Raw genomic sequence first — 27,860 nt, 5'->3', positions numbered from 1 at the left:
TACCAAAATAACAAAAGTATTTAAATCTGTACGGTTTTGCGATATAAGTCGTCCAGTTTTCTTTTCACAAGAAACGTGATATGTACAATACAAAATGTTAGTGACATTATTTTAGGGGTCTGTAAGTTAACACCAAATCCATTGAAATTAACTTTAACTTGCATATAACTGTAAAACATAAAATCAAGACCTACCTAATACAATGTGTTACAACGATTTACCCGGACACATACGCCTAATATGTGTATTCACCGAACAAGTAAATAAAAGAAAATGTTATTAAGAACAATCTTACATAATAGAAAACTTGCTTTTCAAATGATACACATATTAACAGAAGGTATGATGTGTAGGTAAAATGTTTAACGAAACCAAAAAAAAACCCTAATAAATAATTTTTAAAATAATTATAAACGGAACCTGCATTCGTCATACATTGACCTCATTTCGTAGGGTTGACTCATGACTAGTGATAATCATAATCGACTGTCAGTCAGTATTCTATCAGCAGACGCGGGACTCCCTGTTACTCATACATAAGAAATTGCGAGACCATAACAAACGCAATTTTTATTTATTTTACGTAATATTTTTTGGAAAAAAAGTATCCAATTCGAATTATTCGGTAATAAAATTGACTTTGCTGCCCCTTAAATAAGTGAGACAATAAATAAAAATGTACACTAATGAATTGCCGTACGAAATAAATAGGGAGTTATGCAGACTCCTGGATTTCGAAAATTTGTGGAAGGAGCTTGCAGGAATTTGGATGGAGTATTCTCCTTTTGAAATTACGGTGAGTACCTGTCATCAATAAGATTATTATATGTGTGTACACCGAATTTTAATAAACATGGGGCGTATTGGTGGGAATTTTGAACTTTCAATAAGTATCTCGTTTTTAATACCTAATAACACATAAAATACTAATGTGTAACAATAAAATTATCATACTGTGTGTTACTCAATATTAAATACCAAAGTACCTAACGTAGTCTGTCTGATGTCAGAGGCCCGGGAAGGAACAGCTGAATGAGGAATGGCCCAGGAATGACCCCTGTTTAAAAAAAATATGTTACGCAGTTAGCACTGACTTTTTTTTTAGATTTAACGTCGAACAGTGAAGACTGATAAAAAAAAGAAATGATAACGTTGGGCAAGTGAAGCGAGCGCAAATATTATTTATTCTTAGGACAAAACTAAATTTGAAATCACTGCAAATGTAAAAATGGTCGACAACGTAGGGAGCGCGATTTTTTTTTTGGTAGTTTGATGACTCAAAATGTAGATACTAAGCACATTTAGCTTTTAGGATTGTGATCAGGAGAACGTGAAGGCATTAGGCCCCAAGACCGGAGGTCTGGGATGGGCCTCCCCTTCCAACCCCGGTAGTCCGCCACTGTTACCTACTGAATCGAGTTCATAAATAAGTAAAATATTTATATTTAAATACTGCTTAATAATAAATTATGTTTTTTTTTTACTTTTTTTTATTTTAGTACATGGAACAAACAGCACATGGACAAGAGCGATCACCATCAGAATACTTATTACAAAAATGGGGACAAGGTGTCCATAAAGTAGAAGAACTTTTTCTTTATTTGTACAAAATGCAATACCTGGATGCACTTGTGTGCCTAAAACCTGTCGTGAGGAAAGACTTGCACAGAAAAATTATTAAACTAAAAAAAAGTTTAAATGCAATGGAAAAAGAAAATGAAATGGATAAGGGCTCAGAACAGACAAATGGCAGTATTAACTCAATTCCTTGGATTGTAAAGCAAATAGAAAGGGTAAGTGCGAACGCGCATACATAAAAATTACTATTATCCAATTCGTTATTTTTCTCTCACATTTACGTCAATCATGATAAACTAGAGCAGGAGGGGTGCCAAAGAGGTATTATATCACATCCCCCTTCCCCCTCGCTGCTCAAATACTTCATTCATATCAACAAAATATATTTAATCAGGGTTTTCCCATTTTTCGAAACAAGTCTCGTCACTTATTTAATGCTTCCTTATCTATTGTGGGAATTGTAAATAAATACTAAAATTGAGAATAATAGTAAATATAATTAATTTTAAAATCCATTTCTTCAATAGATACCTATACCTAGAAGTTCGGTTCGATCAACATGTTTATCAGAATTTAGGTACAATAATATTTTGATTCTATGAAATTGTCACCACCCACAGTCTGCATCTATAAAAACAATAGGCAATAAAATGACGTACATAGATGGTTCCTTATTAAAACGATGTCCAAAGCGGATGATCTACGTTTGAAAACCATCTCTAATCCACTTTGAATAATGTTTAAATTTCCAAAAACACAATCTACTTTTAATATTCATTCACGCTAAATAGCTTATCGGAGTCCGGTTCAGGGTTAAAAGTAACAAAACATCAGTGGAGATAATGTTTTTAGGAATCAATGTTTTGTGAATACAAAGGGTTACACATCATCTTGAGGCCCAAAGTTATCTCGCAAGGCCCCGAAAAAAATACACAAGCGTAAAACGTCACTCGGTAGCCAAATATACTTCGTCCTTTCTCAACTAAGCCACCTCCACTAAGCCCTTACCTAGCTGGCATCAAAATTTTTGTTATCAGAACATCACACCACGTAGGTATCATTACCAACAGTCGTAACGGCTAGTCACAATTACCTATTACACCCATAGAAATCTAAATGTTAACAAAAGTCTGACAAATAGTCTGAAATATGTTTTTTTTAGGGTGAGAAGCTGCCCAATACATCATCTTTACAACATTTTTCGTTGATGAACAACGACTCTATGAACTTTAATGAGGTAAGCACTTTATATGGTCACTAATTTTAATAGCGCACGTTTCAATTGTTACTCAATGATAATTATTTCTACGCAGTCAAATAGTGGTATAAATATATTATTACATGAGTCGAGATTTGACCTCTAACCTCTAGGACTCATTAAGCTTCTGACAAATCTGAATGAAACGCTTTTTCGATAAGCGTGGGTTTTTACCCGCGTTGTTTTTACTTTTTTGTCTGCATACATAAAATTATCCTATTTATATGTAATGCAGATAAATGTGCCAATGTTTATTTTTATCTTTAGTAGGTGGATACACCAATTTCATCTTTGTTGATCGGTTTAAATTGTAGTATTAGTGAAGACAGTGAAGCCGTCCTTTCCAGAATTCTAGAAACAAACCTAATCTTCGAATCTCCTTCTAAAAATCCTACAGATATCAACAGAAACATATGGCATATCAACAGGGGAGATCACGACTAGACAAGTGTTCGCTATTCCTAAGATCAGCTATAAGGAACTGGAGGAGGCTACCGACAACTGGTCTGAACACAATCTATTGGGATCTGGTGGCTTTGGACAGGTGTTCAAAGGTATCTACCTACTTATATTTGAGTCGCACTATTTTGTTTCTCTTCTAAACTTTCGTTCGCGTATATCTATAGAAATGTGATATTCGCAGGCGAGTGGAAGCACTTGACGGTGGCAGTGAAGCGTCTTCACAACGATCGTAGCAGGGAACTGCTGAACGAGTTGACCCTTAATAACGCCCGACACGACAACATACTGCCGCTCTACGGGTACTCGCTCGGAGGTAAGCTTGTTTCATACTGAGTTATGTACCAGTGGCGAGCGAGATGTGCCTCAACCAGTACCGGCACGACAACATACTGCCGCTCTACGGGTACTCGCTCGGAGGTAAGCTTGTTTCATACTGAGTTATGTACTAGTGGCGAGCGAGATGTGCCTCAACCAGTACCGGCACGACAACATACTGCCGCTCTACGGGTACTCGCTCGGAGGTAAGCTTGTTTCATACTGAGTTATGTACTAGTGGCGAGCGAGATGTGCCTCAACCAGTACCGGCACGACAACATACTGCCGCTCTACGGGTACTCGCTCGGAGGTATATAGGTACTAGCGGCGAGCGGGATGTGCCTCTACCAGTACCTTCACGACAGTTTATGGTTTTTGATAAATATGTATTAATTTTTGATTTTTCAGATTCAGACGAATGTGTTTTAGTATGCCAGTTCATGCCGGGAGGATCGTTGCTACAACGATTAAAAGGCAGGACTCACCCACCGCTCACTTGGTTGCAGCGATATAACATAATGCATGGAGTTGCTAGGTGAATTGACAGTCTTTGTTTATTCTTTTGCCATTTGATTTTACGCTATATTGATCTGATCTATAAAACCCATATGAAGGGGCTGAATGCCGAAATTGGCTTGCCTCCAAAATTTTTTTGGCTAAATTTAAACAGTTTTTGACGCTGAAAATATATATATTAATCTTGAACATATTTCTGAGTATCCTGTTAATTTCAAAACACGTTTTCGAAAACTTTTCTCGATACAAAAGTGTTTTGGGTGCATTCAGCCTCTTAAACCTAACCTGCCTGGGCAACACTGAAATCGCGCAAAAAATTAAGCTTCTTCAGGATTTCTGGTTTCACTCAATATGTCTATGTAGTTTGTAATGTCTACCATTATTTATTTCAGAGGACTTCTGCACCTGCATACAATGCCGGATCCGATCATCCATGGTGATATAAAGCCAGCCAATATCTTATTGGATGGAAACCTAACACCAAAGATTGGGGACTTCGGTGCAGCTACTGTCTATAGTAATAAATCGAACAATGGAAATGTACCAAAGTATGTATTATTTTTCTTTTACCAATTAGTAACCCAATATTCCAAAAGGAGTCGCTGTACATTGAGGTACTTCGGGCTTTCAAGATTTTTTCTGAGATCATGTGGTCGGAAAAATATACCTACCTGAAAAACTGCGGAACCCTACAATGAGCTGGCCAGACTCGCTCTTGGACGGTTTGTTAACTGTTCCAAAATCAAATATTTTTTATTTCTATCCAAAGGAGCAAAAAACCAAACGGTTCATGGCCGTACCTTCCTGGCGAATACCTTCGCGATCGTGAACCCGACCCAGCGGTCGATGTGTTCAGTTTCGGCGTGGTGATGTTTGAGGTCGCTACTGCACTACGCGTGATCGACGTGACAAGGCCCCAAAAACTGCTTTTACCACACATAAAGGAATTGCTGAAGAAAGATGTTGATATGGGTAAGTTTAGGACAGTTCTCGCCAAATACAATGGTAATTTAAAACTAACTTAAAACTGACATAACAGTCCCCTTAAAATGGTTCTTGCGCAGCGACTTGTGCGACGTTTCAAGCCTACATTATGTTTGCTGTGGATTACTAATAAATATTATTCCAAAGATCACATAGTTATAATAATACAAACAATTTGTTTCTTAGCTGCGGTAATGGTACGGTTTAACATGACTGTGAACTTCATCACTTTCATATGTTTTTTGATCCTAAAAATAAATAAATAAATTCCAGCGACTCTAGAAGACCCGGTGCTGCGCGGTTCCATGCACACGAGCCCTGCAATGTGCCGCGCCTTCATCGACTTCGGCCTGCACTGCACCAAGACCCCCCACAAACTACGACCCACCATGCTCGATGTGTTTAAAGAACTTAATGAGATGGAATTACCTGTAAATGACTAAAAAAAAAATGTTTGAAGATAGAATTTTTCATAAATAAAGTCTGAATTCTTCGATGAAAATGTATTTATTCCTATCCTTTATGAGGATCCATTGGCAGCATTTATAGGACATTTGAATTTCCCGCTCCAGTCGTCGCAAAATTCTTGCCATGAAAGTAATTTGTTACTGGTGATCGCGTCATGAGTCAATAGCGTCAGTCAGAATCGATTTTTGCATGCAGTTACTAAGCAATCACGGCACAGGAAGTTCTTCTATGTGTAAAAATTTTGAGCAATAAATATTATGAGTATACAAGTCCATTATTCGGGCTTACTAAATCTTAAATGTTGCTGATATAAAAAAGTGCCAGACAGGTTATTGAGTCTGTGGTCGTTTCGAGTTGGCTCGCTCGTGGCTAGACTGTGTGATCAATTTCATTGGCTGACAAGCTGAGTGAGTTTCCGAACGCAATGGTTGACGCACGCATGAAAGTTCGACTGCTTTAGTTTCGAAAGTTTGTGTTAAAATCTTAATAAATTCAGTGTAAAAACAACGAAAAAGGAACGACTTTAATAAATAACATAACTAACGTTTACTCTTTATTGGAATGTAATGTGAATATTAATACAAGTTAATTAAAACGAAGTGAAGCTAAGTGATCAAGTTTAACTTTTTGTGTCAACAAGTTTATATCCTTTACTTGAAAGTTTTTGAAACAAGGCCGTGATTCAAAGGTAAGGATAACAACTTTTATAAAATAAAACCAGGAGACGATACTATTTAATATAATAACAATGTCAAATTCTCAAGTTATGTTGTGTAATTTGCAAGTAAGATATTCCGTTATTTTGTTCGTAATATTTGACTTGAGAAAGTGCAAATAACTGCCTAGTCGGAGGTTTATCGAAAGTTATGAGCGTTTAGTTTATTTTATAAGTAAATTGTGCGTTTGCTGTTTGAAATAGTAGATGTGTATCTCGTTGTAATTACTGGGCACGCGTATCTTTTGTGGGATCTCTAGTGGGTCAATGTGTCTACCTATGTTCTATGGTAGTTTTATTTTATAGCTAAGTTAGTCGTATAAACAAAATCACAGGTTTTGTAGAACCATATGACGTATAGTAGTGCATTTTTTTTCTCTTTTAGCATTCCACTGTTTGTTGTAGGCCATATTTTACAAGTTCTTAATTCAAAATTAAAAGCCTACCTCTTCAGTAAGCAAGTTAGTTTTTTTTCAGCTTTCAATGCTTTACTATAAGGATTGAATTGAATTGTTTAATTTTGTACATATAAGCTTATATTAAAAAGTTGTAAGTTATGTAAAAAAATAAGATAATACCTTAAAAATAACTCTAAATTATGACCACTTTTTGACCGATATCCATTTGGCACTGGCCATTTAAAAATTACGAGCTCTTGAACTTTTAAAACTATTTTTACTAAGCCATTCATTGAAGTTTAATGATTGCAATATTGTAATGAAACAATTGATTGCACCACTCATTCAACATTGCAACGATAGCTTTAGGTACCAGTCTTTTGAGATGTTCTGAATGACCTTGCTAATACAAAGAAGTAAAACTTGCTAAGGTATTCACCTACTAATAGTATTAGACCAGAATACCAAAAGTATTAGAGCACCACTCATATTCATTTGTTTATGTATGTGTGCATCAAGTTTATGTGTTTGTCTTCTTCTTATGTGTTCTAAATTCGAATTTGGAGTTTGCCAGTTTGTTTTCCGCTTTCCTAATTTCCATCCATAAGTTCTTGGGTGTTCCTCTCCCTCTCTCAATCTACCACAAACCATGAGGCACCTTCTATGCTGCCCACTATGCCCCGACAGCTGCATAGTGGATGACCTTTATAACGCTACTGACAATGCCGTATGCGTAGCGAAATATTGGGCATCCAAAATTTTAAGTTGCCATCGACTCCAAGAAGAAGAAGAAGATTCTTAGCAATCCTACTTAACCAAAGAATTAAGTGTTTGTGTGTGGCATAATAATGCAAACAAAAAAATGAATTGCCATTATTTGTGTGTTGGCTAACCTTTAGCACAATTGGATGTATTCATCAATATTTGTGCTCTCAAGAAACATTGTTTAAAATTGAAAAGAATATCTAACATTCTTTCTTTTCACATAACTAGAAGCTTTTCGTGTTCAACAGTGCAACAGATATACTAATATAATTAACACATCTATTAACACTTGTATCTCTTGAATGTACATACTTTATATCTCTCTTAAAGGAAAAAAAGTAATTAACAGATTCCATGATAATTTTTCCCTGTTCCAGTTATAGCTACTTTCTGTTAAGTACTTCAGAGAACTATTATGACATACTTTACATATGAATTATCTACATACAGGGTCTGATTTTTGGAAATTATATCTGAAAGGTTGCTCTGTTGCTGGATAGAGTAACTCAAAAGTTTTTTGGTAAATTCAATTAATTAATTACTCATCGTATTCTGGCATTTATATGTATATTTTTTTCATGTCTTTGCAGCACAGTTGTACCACCACCAAACTCCGGGCTACTTTCCGGAAGTTACTTAAACTCACACTGCTATTTCTCCCTTACCAGTGAATCAAACACGAGTTGCAGTGCATAGTAGACGCTTTTGACTATTTTGCAGTAGTTAGATACAACTTGTTGAAGCAGTACTAGCTCATAATGTGTCTCAAAACTCAATACTTTAATGCATTTATGCAGGTAATTTATGTCACAATTATGGATCCTGTTGGTTGGTCTTAAGTTATATAATCTGCTTACATAGCTTAAAGTTGAATATTACAAATTGCAAATTAACTGGATGCATTCTGCCTACAAAAAGCCATAGTTAACTTTTATGAGCTGTTTAATATGGGCGTATATTCGTGAAGTAGTTTTCACCATGGTTTTTACTTTCCACTTTCTATTAACTGTTTGAATTATAATGAATACTATTATTGAAGGTATGGGTTGAATTCTTAACTAATGCTCGATTTGTTTTTATTATTAAGATTTAAATTCAACCGCCTGAAACAAACAACAAGGTACTCTTCCTGAAATATTTGTATGCTGTTTGTCTCGGAACAGTCAATACCCTAACTAAGCCATGCGATTTTCCTTACAATGCATTTAGTTACTTATTTGAACCTACGTAGGTATGTAATATGTATTGAGTGGCTGCCACCTTGAGAATCACATTTAAACATCTTTGTATTTGAAAACAAACGAGATGTATACGTCATTTGGGCGCATTTTAAACAAATGATGTTTTTCCTCTTTATGGAAAATAACAAATGACATTCGTGATTACAATAAAACCACCGAAACTCATCTGTCATTATGACGTAACTTTTTAATCACAACACAGGCATGTAGGTACTTCCTTGAGTAGATATTCTGTTTTCCTTCCATTGTTCGAGATTCAAAATGCGTATAGACGTTTCAAGTTCATAAAAATAACTTGAGTGTTGTTCTTTTGAACAACAGAAACCAACATCGTTTCTCATTCTTTTTCATCGTGGCTCGTCGGTTCTGCCATAAGACGTCTACTGCTGGCTAAAGGCCTTCCCCGAGGATTCGCCAATTTGCTCGGTCTTCAGCAACCCGTATCCACTGCTCCTTAACGACCCTGGCTAGATCGTCCGTCCATTGAGACATCGGGACACATCGGTTACAAATCCTTCACCAAAGGTTTTACTTTTTAACCCCCGACGCAAAAACGACGGGGTGTTATAAGTTTGACGTGTCTGTGTGTGTGTGTGTGTGTGTGTGTGTGTGTGTGTGTGTGTGTGTGTGTGTGTGTGTATGTGGCATCGTAGCTCCCAAACGGATGATCCGATTGTAATGCGGTTTTTTTTGTTTAAAAGGTATGTCAGTCGGGAGTGTTCTTAGCTATGTTTGGTGGAAATCGGTTCAGGTCTTCAAGGTCTTCAGCTCGTTTGCTAGATGTGATAGGAATGTTACACGCTCAGTTTACTTGCAAGTATATGTGATATCTGAAATTTTAAACACTAATGTCTTTTGGAACCACTGAGGTGGTCTGCTGTTAGGGCACGAAGGTAGAAGACGTAACCCTGAACTGCCTTTTAGTAAACCCATCGAGTTTGGGCTCGTTGAATTTGTCTTGACGAGTTCTCTTCATGTTTCTGATTGACGAGAACCTGATGCTGGAAATGGGATGTGGCGGATGAAACCCTGGAATGCCGGAATGAAACGGATAAACCGATTTATATTTTTGCTGAAAATCTAGAATGTCCAAAGGTTAATCTTTATTGTTTCTCAATCTGTGCAATTCTCCCAGAGCCAGTTTGTCATGAGGATTGTTAAACAGCTTCCTTTGGCCGAGATCGCATATAGCGACCCCATCTTAAGATAAAATAAATTAAATGAAAGAAGGAAAAATTAAGGAGCTCCTTTAAAAAGCATGAAATAAAATTAAATTATAAATTTAAAAAACCCCCGACCCAAAAAAAGTACGCAATAATTATGACAAAAGGTTAAAAACGCTAAACCCTATAAAAAGCAAAAAATAACTTTTAACACTACGTAAACTAAATTTTGACGTGTCGGGGGACCGCTTTTTACCTTCATAAATACTTACATAAATCAAATAATACCTACCTAATTACAACATTCGTTTAAAAAAAAAACACGTATCTAAAGTCATGAATTAGAGCGGTCCCCCGACACGACAAAATTTAGTTTACGTAGTGTTAAAAGTTATTTTTTGCTTTTTATAGGGTTTAGCGTTTTTAACCTTTTGTCATAATTATTGCGTACTTTTTTTGGGTCGGGGGTTTTTTAAATTTATAATTTAATTTTGATTAGTTAGCAGGCGAGTTTGATGTTCAAAAATATATACTCCTTGAACCTTTTTTGATCAGGCTCTTGAAGTGACTCTTCGAGACTTAGCTGTTACGAATGGACACCTCTTCCTTCAGAAGAAACGATAAGGCTTTAAAATACTTCCCTGTGTTTGCCAGCAGTTTCCTTACGAGTTGTGCCATCCAAAAAAGGTTTTCAACAACCTTGTTTGTTTTATTTTAGTCATTACACATCTCCGGCGACGAGTTTTTACATCTTGACAACTAACTCTTAACGTTTGCAATATAAAATTCAACGTTGCGCAAAAAATATAAGTGCATACGAACGGTACCTAAAATCTAGAGCAATAAAGTTTATAATCGCTTGAATTTTGTAATTTAAAATGTAGCACACTGACTATTGTTTACAAGAATTCGTCATGGTACTAGTTTTGTCCACAAAGCGAACTAATTTCTTTATTTTTTTGCTCTTCCTATGTTGTAACTTAAACGTTCGCTAAACATCAGATTACGTGTGCGTTATTGTTGACGCGAAGTTTCGCGGTTTTTTTTTTGTCAATGAACAAAGAAATCGGTCAAGAACATTAGCAGATGGATGGTAATTTGCTAAATAGAGGTTTTTATGAAATGTGGCTTCCATATAATTCGACCTCCTAAACTGGTACTGATTACGTCTACAGTAGAAGTACATACATAAGCCAAATAGTGTAAGTCAAGAAGGTTCTCCCCAAGTAGTAGGACCTTTTTTAAAAACCTTAACTTCTAATACACCTCAAACACCAGGTAAGAAAGAACGATACGATCTTGTAGACTCCCAATAATTAAAGAGTCAAACGCAAAAAACATAAACAATGTTCGAAGTCTAACTACTTAATTCAATTTGAATAGTCTTCTAAACAGTGAAGGCAGCTCGTGAGAAAAATCACACGCCAATTGTATGTGCAGGTTGCAGACATGCACTGTCCAAGAACAAATACATTGCTCCACAAATTGGTCATAATTGTAATGAAGCTTTTATCTTTACTTAGCTTGCATTAGGCAGAGAAGAAAAAATACACGAGCATGGTAATAAGCACGATTAAGCAAAATTGTATTTGCAGAAACTATACCGAGATGGGATGAATGAATTACTCAACTTTAAATGGATTTTGAAACTGCTTTTAGAAATAAACATAGCTATCAAAATGAGAATGGATTAGAACTGTACATACAACAGGAATGAGTAATTAAGTGAAAGATGATGAACGAGATAATCAACAAGATACAGTGATAATTAAGTCCTGAAACCAAGACTTACAACATAAAAAATGCTTTTTGCACCACTCCTATACAAACCATAAAACCATAAAGACACTCTACTAAGGACCATTTAAAGTTGTCGCTTTCCAACTTAAACATAGACGTAAAAAGAAATTATAATACAGCAGCAATGATTTAGAAATTTATCCAGTAATACTTTCCAATGGCTTGCCGTTCATTAAATTTGAAACGTTGGTTCACGATGTTTTCACCCGATTTCATTGAACGGGGATCAGGTGTGCCTAATAAGGTAAATTGCGATGGTTATGTAAGAGTTCGTTGGCTGAACGAACTGTTTCCGCGGTGAACTGACCTTATGAAGATAGATATCTTCGATTGCAATAGAATTGTAATGTGATTTATTCGTCTGGGGTACGTAATATGGTACACTTAAGTGATCCATATTTGGATAGGGATGTATTTTTGCGGTACGTATGAAAAAAACCCATGAAGAACGTTTCCATCCTCCTGAAAATTTTTAAATTGGATTTGTTCCTTATGTTTACTAGTGCTTTTGTCTATAATACCAGGCCTACTTTGAGTCACATTGCACGCACAATTTAAAGCAACTCGAATGGTAGGCTCCGAAAAATTTGGAATCTGGAGTACTGACTCTTTTAGCAAATCCAAATCCCATTTGGAATAATGGCCTACAATCTGGTGAAATATCCTGAAAATCTTTTCCTAAAACTCCTCTGGGACAAAATCACCGCTACATACCAATTCATGACTAGATGGGTTTGTATTTCCATCTCCGTTACACTTGCTCTTGATTCAACAAGTACACAACATGTTGAACGAGACTTCAATGAATGGAGCAAAAACAATGAGAGCGGATTCATCGTGCAAGTTAGAATCTTCAGCTAATTGAGGTTAATGTATTGCTGTGCGTAAAGCGATTAATATGACATTAGTTTGTTGATAAATACGTGTTTGCTATCTTGATTGGTCGTTAATAGGTTTCATCTTAAGTGAAGCCTTCTTCTCCGTTTCGATTGCTTGATAGTCGATGGCAGTACCTTTTCTTATAATTTTATTGTTAGTGGCTTTTGCTTTTGTAATAACTTTAGCTTTCTCATTTATTTTATCGCATTTAATTGATCTTTGGTTCGCGTTATTTTCCGTCAAGATATTATTGTGAATTGATTTTATTGTCGCTGTTAACCATGTCTTTACTTTTGGCCGATAAAAGAATCCCTATATCCGTTTGAAATTATCACGATTTAACCGATCGTTGGTTTATATAACCATTGAAATGCATTTACTATCTACTATGAAGAACTACTATGAAGAACTACATCCAAGCCAAATTGACCATTTCAGTTAAAGCACGACAAACAAAATATACCGTAAACCGATGTTTAACTGCTGTGAGAACTGTTAACTCACTGTGAATAATTAACTGGTTATGACCAGTTATACAATAAGTTAACTGAAAGCATGACTGAGTGAACAAAGACTTGAACTGACTAACAATGATGGTCTGAGGAAGTTAGTTGAGAAAAGCACCCAAGGAAATGATTTTGTAATTGCTGATGGAAATGAAGTAACATTGTGATTGAGGAAACTCGTTACCTAAGAGGTGCTAAGCTGCTCATTTAATAGGCGAAGTTAAGAAATCATTATTGACACTGGACTTCCTTGTTTCTTGTATGGCTAATGTGGAAATAGCTTCCGCCAGCGGTTTCTTCCGTCTCCGTGGAAATTTCTTTGCGCATCCGAATAAATGGACCCCAATAAATGGGATATCTTTCGCTGAAAGGTTCATCTGAGATTAGCGGTTTCAAGCCCACTCTTCAGATTTATAATAGTAGTACACACTTTTTAAGGTTCATTTCATCCATCTCGCTTAGAAATTGTATTGAAGGATAAGATCAGTGTCAAAACATACATTTTGTAAATACATATTTACAAGTAACTAAACTAACTATTCTAAAACCCTTCAGAAACTTAAATAAATTCTCTATACTCCAAGCGCTACTAAAATAATTGTTAACATTAACCATCTCAATTCATTACCAGAATGTGTTAAATCCATTACCAAAGAATTTCAATAACACTAACGTGTTGTAGCAATATCTATCAGTAATTGCTGTTATAAATGTAATTAAAATTGCCGTGTAAAAGCTTTGCAGGCTCACAATAGTTGCCAAGTATAATAGGGGCATCAATATGTATTGTTTTATAGACGGGAAGGTCATACGTTATGAAATACATGACGATACAATGGATGGTACAGGTTTGTACGTATAATTTGGATCATAATTTACTTTGTTCAGGGTTAGTAATGGTACTGTTATTTGTGAAACATCATTAAGTTGATTGAACTCATCCTTTGCTGCTGTACCTAATACAACTGCTCTTAATGATGATTTTAGAACTGATGTCTACTGAGAAACTGGCAAAGAATGATAGAGTTTTGAATTACTTAAACAAACATTACTACACGATGACGAATACCTTACTAGAATAGGCTATCCAAATCTACAAAAAACATAAGATCATCCAGATAAAACTAACAAGAAATTGGATCACCATTCCCATACTTGAGAATCTAGAAACTGTCCAGTGCATATAAGGAAACGGTCGCAAGACATCTCTTCCGCAATGTAAGCGATACTAGGAAAACTGCATGTAATTTTAGTCATACGTTACGTGAGCTGGTTTTAAAATCAAGAAAGGTGGCCTTAAAGGTTTTTGAGTGACACAAATGACAGTTCTTATTAATATTTGTAACATTTTATTAATCAAGCTTCAGGCTTAGATAGAGGTGAGAAAGATACCAACGACATTTGAGCATTGGTTTCGCGGTTATATTATTCACCGCAGACTGGCCTCAAGATTAGTAACCCATCGAAAGCTTGAAAAGAAATTCCATTTAAATGGATTATTGCATAACTTGATCAAGCCTACAATCGATACAAATCTACCGCATCTAAAGAAAACTTCGTTTGTTTACATTACCTGGTTCAAAGATCACCGTTTACTCCATGATGTTAAATTCGTTCTGCTTGGTTCAGCTACGTCGTAAAGATGTCTACGTGGGAGCCATTAAAGTAGCCATATGATCTAATTGATGATGCAATTAACTCAAAATTGGAGAACAATGACAAACATGTCTCCATATCATGATTGTTTTATGGACAATGGCTTAAGATTTGGTCCGGTTATGTAAGTTACCAAAGCAGTTGCTGCAATACTATGAATCAATACATTGGTTTCGAAAATCTGATATCTAGAACAGCTTTATCGATACCTGAAATGGGTAGTGTCGTGTTTAGAAACGTGTATTGTATTGCCCAAATACAGGTCCTAAATGCTAACGCCGTAAAGAAATCTTGACCATTCATAATCTTTAAAAACCGTTACGGTTCTTATTAAAAATCAGATAAACTTGTAATTCAAAGTCACGGTCGTAATTATACGAATTACTTTTTGTAGTTTCATTAAATTCATGTTTTTGTTGATACCTCACTTTGAGCTGAACATTGAAATCAATAACTCCACACGCAACATCAAACCCTGAAATATTTTTGCCGAAATGTTTTACTGGCAGCCTTAATTGCATTCCATTTGGAATTTCGGTTGAAACATTCGGCTGTAATAACAATGACCTTACGTTGTGGGCACTGAACCATGGTTTGACGCATGGGGTGCAAGGGAACTCAACGTGTCATCATCTGCCAGGTTTTATGGAAATTTTGGGGTCGGTACAATATGCAGCTTGTCATTACAACCGTCCGTTGTAATTAACACGTTATCTTTTGTTTAATTGGCCACAAATGCCATATTCAATTAATATGCCATTACTACCACTCGTTGGATTTCTTTTTTGGTTGGGGGTTTGACTCATTTCTTGAATCTGATTTAGTTTACCTATGATGTATGCATTGGTCAATCTGACTCATGATCATGATCTTTAACATCACTGGCATTTTATAATATTGAATCAACGCTGATCCGGGTGTCCACACTTCTGACTTCAGACCTTACAGACTTGCCATGTTATAACCTAGCTTTAAATGATGTCATTGCACATTTGTTTCAAACGTTCTGCATAACAATGACCTTATATCATGGTCAGCCATGTGGAACGCGACGCGTGTACTCCACGTCCGTTACGTCTACCCATTGTCAAGGTTGAAAGGATTCATTAGGTGGTGGCATACTGATTTGCGTAATTGGCGCCAATTATGTAGCTGTAAGAAATGTGAGTATAAGAATATAGGTTGGTTCTTCATGCTATGTGATTTTGTAAGAACTGTTTCTTGTACTTTGATCAGGTTATACAATATTGTTCACACCATGGCTTCCAGATCACGAGCCATTCAAAACTTAACAGGGATTACTCCTGCCTAATATACCTGTGGGAACGTCAGAAGGAGCCTCGCGGCGGTCATGGCTGTCACGTTGCATCTCGGGCGTTGTAACGACCGGAATTCAAAAATAAAGGCACGCTTGTGTAGTCCACCGTTCCATTATTTGGTTTCCTCACCATTTTATTCACAATCACACACAATCAGTAAGATGGAATGAGATTTCGAGCCAATAGGTTAGTATGTGCACAATTCAGTTGGCACCTGTCACCAGAATGACTGCTGCCATCACTCATCGTGACACTTACTACTCTATTCGGGGTTACCCGCTCATAACTATAATGTTATCAACGCGCCGACACGGCCGTCCTGCATTATCACACGTCCTCGTGTGTACCGTTTCATCTTACAGTCTACTCCGTTCGGTCACCCTGACCCCTCAAATAACTCCCTTTGCTCATGTTATACAACAACTTACAGTGGTTACAAGTTTGAAGTCCAAACGAAACAAAATGTTTCACTAAAGTCACACATTTCCGTAAGTCAATGCCACACGGGCCATTTGCTGCCACACAGGTTAGTCATTGCCACAGAGGCGAATCATTGCCATGCAAGATACTCATTGCCACGCAGGCTAGTCATTTCCACACAGGCTACTTATTGCCACACAGGCTAGTCGTTGCCACACAGGCTAGTCGTTGCCACAAAGGCTAGTCGTTGCCACACAGGATAGTCGTTGCCACACAGGCTAGTTATTGCCACACAGGCTAGTCATTGCCACACAGGCCAGTTATTGCCACACAGGCTAGTCATTGCCACACAGGCCAGTTATTGCCACACAGGTTAGTTATTGCCACACAGGCCAGTTATTGCCACAAAGGCTAGTCAATGCCACACAGGCTAGTCATTGCCAAACAGGCTAGTTGCTGTCACACAGGTTTCCCTTAGCCAAGCTATCAGACACATGTTACCAACTGTACCACCGATGTATACGGGTCTCTTCCTGGTCACCCTGATGCCGTCACACAGGCCAACGAGTCTCTTCCAAGTCACCCCGATACCCATCATAGGTACAGCTTAACACAATAAAAACAACAGTACCGCAGACTTTACACAGGTCTCTTCCTGGTGACCCCAGTGCCATCACGAGGCCAACGGGTCTTTTTCAAGTCACCCCGGTATCCGTCATTGGTACAACTTAGCGCCAAATGTTACCAAAAATCTATAGTCTGATGCACATTTAATCAATCAATGACGCAAAAACTGAAATATTGTAACTTGGGGTTTTAATTTTTAACGCGATTGAAACTGCCTCTCAAGTTTATAAATGTCGTATGACAAATAACCTCAACATACAGCAAAAATGGATCGGTCTCACCGGGTTTCCACTCAAAGTGCGTGACGATGCGCACATCGCTATGGCGCGCAGTACAGCGGCTTCACGTTCGCAGGCACCACGGAGATGCACGAGCACCGACACTCTAAACTCGCGGTGACACGTCAAGCTCCGCAGGCAGCTGGGATGCTCCATTCACGGCCGTAATTTTGTCGCCATATTGCACAATAATCACCATCATTGTTGAAACATGAAAATTAGATAAATTCGGTTAATTTTCTAGCATACCTTCGATAACAAGCTTGACTTTAAAAAAAAAAATTGGAAACCGATACCATAACCAAAACCGTGGTTACCATACTTGTACCTTCGCTGAAATTCTTTAGAAATCTGCTTCTAAAAACACCATTTTAAATAATCGACGTTCCATTTTTTTTGAGTCGTTATTTAGCACTATAAGGATTGCAATCTTCATGTGGTAAATTCTCCCGAAACCCGTTCACAAAATTCTTGTTCTACATAGACAGCTCCATGAACATTATGTTGCAGTACGAGATGTTTCCACACAGGATTCTTCCTTGTGATAGCAGTGTCGTATCAGACATAATTTTTTTTGCTACTAGCGTTTTCAATTTTTTTTGAACACGTAGCAGGGCAATCCTTAACACATGTGGGCATTCGGATTACATCCCACTTCTGATGTGGGAACGTCAGAAGGAGCCTCGCGGCGGTCATGGCTGTCACGTTGCATCTCGGGCGTTGTAACGACCGGAATTCAAAAATAAAGGCACGCTTGTGTAGTCCACCGTTCCATTATTTGGTTTCCTCACCATTTTATTCACAATCACACACAATCAGTAAGATGGAATGAGATTTCGAGCCAATAGGTTAGTATGTGCACAATTCAGTTGGCACCTGTCACCAGAATGACTGCTGCCATCACTCATCGTGACACTTACTACTCTATTCGGGGTTACCCGCTCATAACTATAATGTTATCAACGCGCCGACATACCTATATTGTTTTGTATGTTTTCATCAGAGTCGAAAACTATTTGGCAATTATGGTATAAACGTCAGTAAGAAGAAGCAGGTTTAATGAACATACATATGCAGGAAATCTCGAACCGGTTAAGATATCAAAACAAAATGGTTTAACGAGTTGAATACGCAAATATTGTATTTAATCTTAGATGTACAGTGTACATACTGAAGATATGAAATCAGCGTTAAAGAAAACTGGTTTAAGTATAGATAAATCTTCGTCGGTTCCACTTACACTTTCATCAATATAGGAACTCTCTAGAAAATGTGCCAGAGAATCACCGTAGGCGCAGCTTTTTCCCCGCATTCCTTTTAGAATCATTTTCCAATTAAACTGTCTATCTTACCCGACTTTCCCACATCGTATGCGATACTAGTGTTAGAAATGAATTAAACATGTATTTACACGTGGAGAACGAAATGAATAGAGGAGGTGCCATAACGGAAAATCTCCTGAGTAGCGCGCCAAAATGCGGGTGTGCGGGGCACGAGGAACTTTACTGCCTTTGCCCTTATACGCCTATCTTGGACCCCATCATTTTTTTTAAACCAAAAATCGTTGACAGATGTCTAAAAGAACCCTAAGTCCTCATCAGTTTACTCGTAACTGATCGTTTTGGACATGCCCATCGTGCGTATTTGATCGAAGAAGGCGCCTGACCTACCTGCATTATGGCATCTCTGCTCATTTTTCCTTACTCCGCGTATTTATATCATGCATGGGGTGAAATCGTAGTTACAATGTGTTACATGTTGAAAGAAAGTAGTCCAAAATTTTGATATTGGGCTCTTTTTGAATGGCGTGAAATCGACATTGATGCCGCCGTGTGAATCGCGATTCTATTTGGTTGTTAGTGTTTAGAATATTGAATTGGGCGCATATGAACTGTCACATTGAATGTGAGTCAGTAGAAAATGGTTATTCTATGCACATTGTTTTTTGTATTGACTTGGTTGGTTCGTGTGCGGTATGTTTTCAATGTTAGTGCAGTGATACGATTTGAATTTCGACAAGCATTAATGCTTGTGGTATTTTGTGTTTACCTTACGAGTATTTGTGTTACCTTACGAGGCTGACCTGACGCAGTAGTGTACAAACCACCCTTTAAAATAAATGATGAAAAGAACATTAGTGTTAACTGAAAAGCTATCGGTGAAGTCAGTTATAAAATCTTTATTTCTTCAATCTTTTGCTTAGACCAGTCTGTCTTGATCAATAAGATTGCTTTCTTCAGATAAATTATGTACAATTTGTAGATCATTTGTTGCAGCATCTTGGAAATAATTAGGTAAACATATTTCCTACAAATGTGCTAAGCCAAGTTTCAAGAAGTTGCAACTTCAGTTTGCTAAATTCTTCAAAGCATCTCTTTTACATGGAAATATCATAACAAGACATTCATATTTATTGGCTTGACCTTGTTTACCAGAAAATAAACAAAAATCTATATTTTAATCGTATGTTCTAGTTTCAAGCATTAGTCAGCGATCAAATTGTAAAGACATTCAAAGTAGTTCATTTGTAACGTGTCAGTGTGATAACTGGATTCAGAAGCCGAACAGACATATGATAAAGGCAGGCTGAGTTATAATATAAGTAAGATTTAGTTTCAAACACAAGTCTAGTATGGTGTAAAATACATTAATTGGGGGATATGCTCGAAGATCCATAACTCAATCGAATAGTAGTCAAGTCTCATCTCCAACGAGAGTCAGAGTGCCATCTTTTACTTACCGTTTGTCTGTGAAAGGAAAGCAAATAAGTAATAAAAAAAAAATTCTATGATTTTATTGAAAGGCTCGCTTATTGCATATGCTTTATGAGACAGCAGAAGCATGTTTTATTTTGATTACCTATTGGTCACTCAAAAATTCGTAAACATTTCTGCTTAATTGATTTATTCATCTTTGTCTGCCGTTTACAAATCCGAGACGTTCCGATTTGCAATGACCGGTTTCATTTCCAATAAATGAATATTAACACATTGCTAGCATGTTACGTCAACGACAACGTCTTTTTAACCTTGAATATGAATGTCATCATATGTGACTAGATATTTTTATTTATTTTTCTAATCAAAGTTGTCTATTTCTGCAAGGTCGGGATCGATTTTCATACGAGTTGTACATAAACTCGATACTTGATTGAATGTCACCTGAACCCTGTTACTCTACTGTTATTTGGTAATCTTATACATATTGAATGCCTTGTTGGTCTAGTGGTCGCAAGCGCGGCTGCTGTGCTCTCTCGGGTTCGATTCCCGGGTCGGGCCGAAATCGCTTTGTGGGTTTTCTTAAACGTTCACAAAGCAGCCCGTAGTCTGGAAGTTGGTGATTGATTCGCCCGTGCATCGGAGAGCACGTAAATGTCTGTCTTGCGCCTGATCTCTTTCCGGTCGTGTCGGATTGCCGTCCCATCGGGTTATAAGAGTGAAGGAATAGGGAGTGCACTTGTGTCTGCGCAAATGCTCGTGCACTATAATATGTCCTGCGCAGCTGGCTAGAGAGCTGGCTGATCTCCTTAAATGAGAACAGCCGCCGTGGCCGAAATCGGCCGTGGACGCCATTACATATTGAATCATAGGAAATAAAATCTGAGCTTAGTCAATATTACTGTCAAGAATTGCCTTTAAGAGTAAAGAATCTTCGTCAGGCTTGGGTTGGTAATGGATGATGTTCAATGATCGATGTCATCTCGATGTTTCGATGATCGCAAAGTTATCGATATGCGCAATCGTGATGCATATGCATAATTCTTGTACAAATCATGTGCTTGTATCTGTGTTTTCATTGTTTGCCAAGATGATTTATACTATCTCAATAAACGTATCTGTTATTTTGTAAATAAAAACTAGTGATACATAAACAACATCAATATTAATATTATTCACTGTTATATTAATGGGTTAACAACACCACTTTTGTAGCGGCAGCGTAATTCTTGTAATCGTTCATTTTAAAGAAGTCAAGCAAATTAATTTTGCTACTAAAAATATTATTTCTCTAGAGAGAATCTATTACTGAATAACTTTATTATTTAAGTTGGAAACCTAACAGAGCGTAAAATGCGCTACCATAATGATTATAAAACTAAACTTTCGTCGCAAATTGTTTTCGCAGTTAATGGCAGGGCAGATCAAATCCCGACACGCAATATTAGATCGTGAGATCAAAATTAACATTTATTTTGTACGGAAGGCTGTTTGAAAACGGTTTTAAATCTTAGATAATTTATGGCTGTAGTTTTATGTAATCTTGTGTCTGCCATATATTTAAAGATAGCGTAAATGACGCGAACGTAAATTTCGGAGACCTCGATTATAAAAGACTTCGCAATATTCATATCTAAGAAGTCCACTACCTATCTATGTATGCCCAATACTCTTGGTAAGACTGGTGGTCAGAATTACCAGTAACGACTGCCAAAGTTGTTCGAGTGTCAGCCAGGATCCACCAAATTAAGAAAGCTAGCAAAAGTTTCTATAACACAGAGGACTTCTTCTTGGTGGCTGTGCTTCTCTGAGAAGCTCATTATTATATGATGGCAAACACGCCGATAAAACCAATATAATATTCATGATGATAGTAACTTTTACAACATCTTCGAAAAGGGGGCGGATAAGATGTAACGTAAAACAGAATAATACCCTGCTTCCATTTACTTTCACCCATTCAACTTTATGGGATGGTATTCATTGTCGATAAGTCTGTTTATTGATTAAGGATATCCTTCCAATAAAATTGTATGTATATTTCTTTCCGGAGAGGTTGTGTTAAGTGTATCACGTGCTAATGTATTTTTACATAATGTTTACTAAAAGAATAATATTAAAAGACTCTTTCTTTCATATTATTACGAAACACTCCATCCGAGTCCAATTAAAATACAATTTAATAGATAATAAACCGTTTGCATAATACCTAAATTTTCTTTGATTGTTTCAGATTTTCTTCTCATCCCGTGCGAAGATCAACCAAGGGAAACTGTTATGACGGTACTCAAAGCTGCTAACAATGGAAGTATCAGAGAGACAATCCCACAACTTGAATAGCTAGAAAACATAATAAAAACAAACCAATTACCGCGCACAGCTATGTGAAAAAATATAATGTGACATAACGCCATCTAGCGGTTTGATTGCGAACTAGGTTGGACTGTGAAAGTGTTTGAAATCAAGATGAAGTTGAATTTGTTTAAACGGTCGATGATTTTTGCGACTTTTTTTGGTTCGTGTTTGTGTATAGCGTTGATAGTGGCGTCTTTGGGGACTACGCATTGGATCGATGCGCGTGCGCGGAGAACGTCGAACCCTTTGGAGTCGGAAGGCAGGATCAGTTTTGGCCTCTTTGAAGGTCGGAAGGAGCTGAACTTCGGATATGGGTGGAGGAACCATGATTTTAGTAGTAAGTTAATAATTTATTTCTTTCAAGCTACAAACTTATGCAAACTGTTGCAATTTAATATTACATTCATATGTAGATATGTAAACTCGTACTATTTCATCACCTTGTAAAACTTGTCTTATAATGGTTCTTGCAGATAATAATCTTGAAACGTGTAGTGTAGACTAATGTCACGTACTTATGTGGTCATAGAAATTACATAGTTTAATTACATTCATATCTACTTATATACTAGCTGCTGATCGCGACATTGGTCGTCCGCGTAGAGTAGCAAAAATGCTAAACTTGCATCACCTACAGTTACCGGCACGGATGTCGGGCTCTCGGCGGAAGAGTGGGGATCGCTTTGCGCACCCGTACGCATGAGGCAATAAGGCAGTAAATCGCTTCTGCGCAGGTGAAGGTCAGGGCTCGACATCCGTGCCGGTAACTGTACTAAGCTATACGTGCAGCGTGGGGTTTCTCCCGGGGCTTTGGGGTAGTTCGTGCTCTTTACAACTAAGGGCTACGGAAGGAACATGGTGGGTTTTATTGACTAAAAGTCTGACACCCCCTCACGTTGCACCCAGAGCAGAAAAGCTTATTTGATAATATCCCACAAAACGTCCTATACTTCGTCATCGATCGATTTTGGTTTCATAAAATGAATGCTGAACTTACGTATCGGCAGTATTTCAAATAGATACTTCTATACTCGTCTTCCAATTCCATCCTCGGATCTGCCCCTGCTTCAGCTCCATAATATTATTAGTATAGAAACATTAGGTACTCCTCTAATTCTACATCTACCCTGTTCCAGTAAAAGCGGGCACACACCCAGCTCGTCGATGGGCATGGTGCGGCACAGCGGCTCTTCTGGGCGCAGCAGTGGTGTCGGCGGGCGGCGCTTGCGTGCTGGCAGCGCTTGGATCCGCAGCGAGAGCGCGGTGCTCGCCTAGACCGCTGCTTATTAGTAACTCCTTAGCAGGTGGGTCTTTAACAACTGCCTCGTTGGTCTTTCTCTCTTTCACAAAGCAGCCCCGAGTCTGGAAGTTGGTGATTGATACACCCGTGCGGAGAGCACGTTAATGTCGGTCCTGCCTGATCTCTCTCCGTTCGTGTCAATCTAATCTACCTCTTTACTTCTATAATTGTATTATGAGGGGTATTTTTTTTGGGGATTGTTGGTTGGTAAAGGCTGAACTAAACTACAGGTCAGATTAAAAAAAAAAAATGTGTCGGTAACCTACACTGTCCCCGTATTACATAGGCTTTATTTTATTCATGTATGTAAGTTCATTAAAAAAGATTTTTTTTCTTGAAATGTGTATTCACTTGTTCATAGAACCTTGTAAAGAATAGTTACTCAAACACAATATTCTCACATTCCAGTGCTATTCAGCCTCGGAGCGATAGCAGTTTGGCTGACGGAGTACTTCCTGAGACTGCAGCACAACGTCATGTCGGACGAGGATCTAGCCAACACCTGGTCTTCTGACGACACTGCTGACCTTGGACTCTCCTTCTGGTAAGCAGAAGTAGACTACTAGTAGTGGTAACTTTAGATACTTTAACGAACTGAAGACGCCAAAACTCGTATATACGGATGTCAGCATATCAGTCTACTCCAATCTCTAAAATTTTCCTATCTATTGCCTACTTCTAATGGTAAGGAGGAATCAATTGACGACTTGACAGTTAATTTAAGCTATGTCTTTCGATGCTCAGATGTTTCCAATTCGTGCATTTACTGGCATCTTATGTTCCACATACATAAACCAGCTTACAAAATTGGACCCGCGGTATTATAATTTTATTTAAAAAAACTATTAAGCCTCTTACCGTATACAAGTAAAATGAAGGGAATGACACACTAAAGTAATCACAAAAATAAAAATAAAACCCAATTAATAACAATATTATTTCCCTAAATTCCAGGTTGGTGGTATCAGCAAGCATAGCAGCATTCATCAACGATGTTTGCATTCTCATAGCAATGGCGGACGGACGGGACATCGATACCATCGCGCCGGCACTAGAGGAGAAAGTCAACGGAGCTATCATGTTGTATTAGTCATTTTCAACCTTAAGGCAAGGTCATAAGGTTTGGTTTTCCTTGTCACCTACATATTGAAAGCCAATCCAGAAAAATATTGATCCAAAATAAGAAATAGTTATCAACCTCAAAACAACAGCGTTAAGGTCTGGTTTTGTTCGTCATTTACATACACCAATCTTGATAGTTCTTGATCCAATATAATATATTGGTAATCAACCTTAAGACGACTGTGTTAAGGTCTGGTTTTGCTTGTCATTAACATATTGGAACTCGTTCATCAACGATGTTTGCATTCTCATAGCAATGGCGGTCGGTCGAGACATCGACACTATCGCGCCGGCACTAGAGGAGAAAGTCAACGGGGCTATCATGTTGTATTAGTCATTTTCAACCTTAATACAAGGTGATAAGGTCCGGTTTTGCTTGTCATTTACATACACCAATCTTGAAGGCTTTTGATCCTAATAACACATTGGTAATCAACCTTAAGACGACATGTTAAAGTCTGATTTTGATCCAAAATAAGAAATGGACATTTGGTAAGGCTGCCCGCCTACGTCCGATAAATCGGTGACCGATTTTTTTTGTAGGATAAAATAGAAACACAATGATAAGATATCTAAAGGCTCTTAAACACAGGGCCGCCGGGCAAGCCGCCGCCCAAGCACCTGGCGGCATATAAAGCCGTCGGCTTTGCCGTACAAAGAAGCCGCCGGCCCGACCAACCACCCAAAACAACGATTTTGTGCCACTTGTATTGCCGGCGGCATAGCCGCTGGGCATGTGTTTAGTAGCCTTAACACTTTTCTACACATATTTGGGTAATAATACATGATTCAGAATTGTTGTATGTAAAAGGCAAACTGTTCTATCGCACAAAGCTTACCCGTGTTACATAAATCCATTGTTTCACAACAGCAGACTTTTCTAAAGTTTGGGCTAAATACCTAAGTTGGCCAAAATAGGAACTAAAATTTGATAGAACTGTAAATAAATGCACTGACGGACGTAGGAAAATCAATTTATTGCCCATAAGAAAAATAAAATGGAATGTGTTTATAAATTCGACATAATATAACAACTTGACAAGTAAGTAGCGATAAAAGCCGGTTTAAATGGTAGTAATTATAAAAAAATGCTCAGACTTTCATTCCACTAGTTATAATTTCCCCTTAACTTCCCCAAACTGTATTATTTTATTCCCCAAATAATTTATAAGTTGTAAGAAGGCTGAATGTTAGGTTAAGTTCTAAACGTAACTTAAGTTGTGATTAACTCCGTCCATTTTTTATTATGTTTAAGTAATTATTATTGTAAATGTGTTATTATAAAATGTGTAAACGTGATTAACCTTATACGTATTTAACTTTTCACCTAAAATTAAACATGCAATAAAACCGTATGCGACAATTTCTGCTCCTCAAACTTGCTAGGTATTGTATAATAAAGTGAAAATTCTTTTCTTCTTGTGATTGCTAAGAACTTTAGACTCATAAAGCATCTTCATATGTTAAGTATGTTGCTAACTTTGAAAATAATGGGTGAAAATATTTTGTTAAGTATTCAATAATTGCCTCATAAGAACAAATTCATATAATTTACTCATGGAGGAACAAAATGTATATCTATGTTTTGAAATAAGTTCTTCCTTTTTTAAAAGATCTGCAAGCGACACTGTTACGTCATGATATTCTGTTCCTACCATTGATATCCAAAACCCAAGATGCACACTCAACGTCTCAAAAACGTCCTCACCAAATGAGCGCAACATTCAAAATTGTGCGCTCATTTTCTTTGCCCTAGCCGACCACTTCGGTCGTAAAATTTTATTGCTTTAACTACAGCGCGTTGTAATAACGACTTTAAACAATTCGCGTAAAGTTGAACTTGCAATAACGTTTGCTTGTACCTTATAGAAGGAGATAGAATTAGTGTTCGGGGACACTTTCGAGCGTTACTTTTATTCGAGACTGTGCATCTTGGGTTTTTGTATATCAATGGTTGCTACCTACAAAATGGTTTCTGCGATGTACTGAGCCGCCATGTAGTTGAAGGACGAACTAATATACATCAGTACACAGCTAAAGCTGAGGTGCACCATTAAACAACGATAACCAGCCGAATACTTGCCGCCCGTTTGCGAAATCGGCAATTTGACAACTGAAAATAGTTCGCTTATAGTTAGTTATTATGGTGTACCTCACCGTAAGTATACTTACAGTAATATTCTCAAAAAATTTAGTAACATAGTATACTCTTACTTTTAACATTATTTCCGTCCAAAGGTTAAGATAAATATTTACTCAGCACATAATTTTGTTTATTAGTTGTGCCATTAGGTTAAATAAAACACACCTCTTATGTATTAATTTTATACAATGTAATAATCTTATTTTATTGATTTTGTATCATTCTTGGAATAAATATTGATTGGTAAATTAGCTTATTGTCTTATTGCAGACTTATGGCCAGTTTTATCGGTAACTGATAAAGTCTCTGATAGCCTTTCAGCAATATTCAGGAATTTATGTGACAGATAAACTATAAGTAACTATTGGTCTCACAGGTCTCGCATAGCATATGTGGCAGAAATTATAAGCAGCATTTATCTGTCATATAGCATTAACTATCGGATAATAACGTTAAAATCGGCTTTAGAATGTCAGATACCCACGAACCCATAGCAAGAGGCAGTTTTTCATCAATCCATAATCTAAAATGCATTTCTGTGTTTAAATACCTAAGTTCGTGAAAGTAAAAAAAAAAGCTTATGTACGAGGGATTTATTTTAGTAATTTATACAATACATAAAACAGCGTTAAGTTGGTACTTAAACATTTACTTTTAAAACCTGAAATAAAAGCCAAATAGCCACGTACCTACTACAAATAAAAGAACCTAGGAATACAATATCAATAAACCGATGTAAGAAACACAATTTCCTTGTTTCCCGTAAAAGCTTTCTGAATATGAGTTCGTTTTAAAAGAGGCTTAGGGGAGATGTTCCCAAAACGGGTAAGCTAAGGGAAGATGTTAAATAAAATAACCAAGAACATTACATGCGA

The 27,860-nt window shown here is 37.2% G+C and overlaps 2 protein-coding genes across 2 annotated transcripts; both read left to right on the top strand.

The window, feature by feature from the left end:
- The first annotated feature begins 480 nt into the window (after positions 1–480).
- LOC110374306 (serine/threonine-protein kinase pelle) lies at positions 481–5,615 on the top strand. Its single transcript, XM_064040195.1, has 9 exons — positions 481–796; positions 1,500–1,793; positions 2,741–2,815; positions 3,234–3,390; positions 3,480–3,611; positions 4,022–4,148; positions 4,522–4,677; positions 4,899–5,101; positions 5,387–5,615. The coding sequence occupies exons 1-9, from the start codon at positions 677–679 to the stop codon at positions 5,554–5,556; spliced, it is 1,434 nt and encodes a 477-aa protein (XP_063896265.1). The 5' UTR covers positions 481–676; the 3' UTR covers positions 5,557–5,615.
- A 356-nt stretch (positions 5,616–5,971) lies between these two features.
- LOC135118365 (uncharacterized) lies at positions 5,972–27,190 on the top strand. The gene is made up of 5 exons (XM_064040196.1): positions 5,972–6,269; positions 22,299–22,757; positions 23,557–23,724; positions 24,129–24,264; positions 24,675–27,190. The coding sequence occupies exons 2-5, from the start codon at positions 22,532–22,534 to the stop codon at positions 24,808–24,810; spliced, it is 666 nt and encodes a 221-aa protein (XP_063896266.1). The 5' UTR covers positions 5,972–6,269; positions 22,299–22,531; the 3' UTR covers positions 24,811–27,190.
- The last annotated feature ends 670 nt before the right edge of the window (positions 27,191–27,860 follow it).

The sequence above is a fragment of the Helicoverpa armigera genome, chromosome 21 (genome assembly GCF_030705265.1).
Source record: "Helicoverpa armigera isolate CAAS_96S chromosome 21, ASM3070526v1, whole genome shotgun sequence".
NCBI lineage: Eukaryota > Metazoa > Arthropoda > Insecta > Lepidoptera > Noctuidae > Helicoverpa > Helicoverpa armigera.
This window is presented reverse-complemented; position numbering and strand designations above follow the sequence as displayed.

Bases quoted from the DNA above. Each gene is read 5' to 3' on its own strand.
- LOC110374306 (XM_064040195.1), top strand. From the start codon at position 677: ATGTACACTAATGAATTGCCGTACGAAATAAATAGGGAGTTATGCAGA. The intron at 3,612-4,021 runs GTAAGCTTGTTT...TTGATTTTTCAG, and splicing joins CTACGGGTACTCGCTCGGAG to ATTCAGACGAATGTGTTTTA. The intron at 4,678-4,898 runs GTATGTATTATT...TTCTATCCAAAG, and splicing joins AACAATGGAAATGTACCAAA to GAGCAAAAAACCAAACGGTT.
- LOC135118365 (XM_064040196.1), top strand. From the start codon at position 22,532: ATGAAGTTGAATTTGTTTAAACGGTCGATGATTTTTGCGACTTTTTTT. The intron at 22,758-23,556 runs GTAAGTTAATAA...ACCCTGTTCCAG, and splicing joins GAGGAACCATGATTTTAGTA to TAAAAGCGGGCACACACCCA. The intron at 24,265-24,674 runs GTAAGCAGAAGT...CCTAAATTCCAG, and splicing joins GACCTTGGACTCTCCTTCTG to GTTGGTGGTATCAGCAAGCA.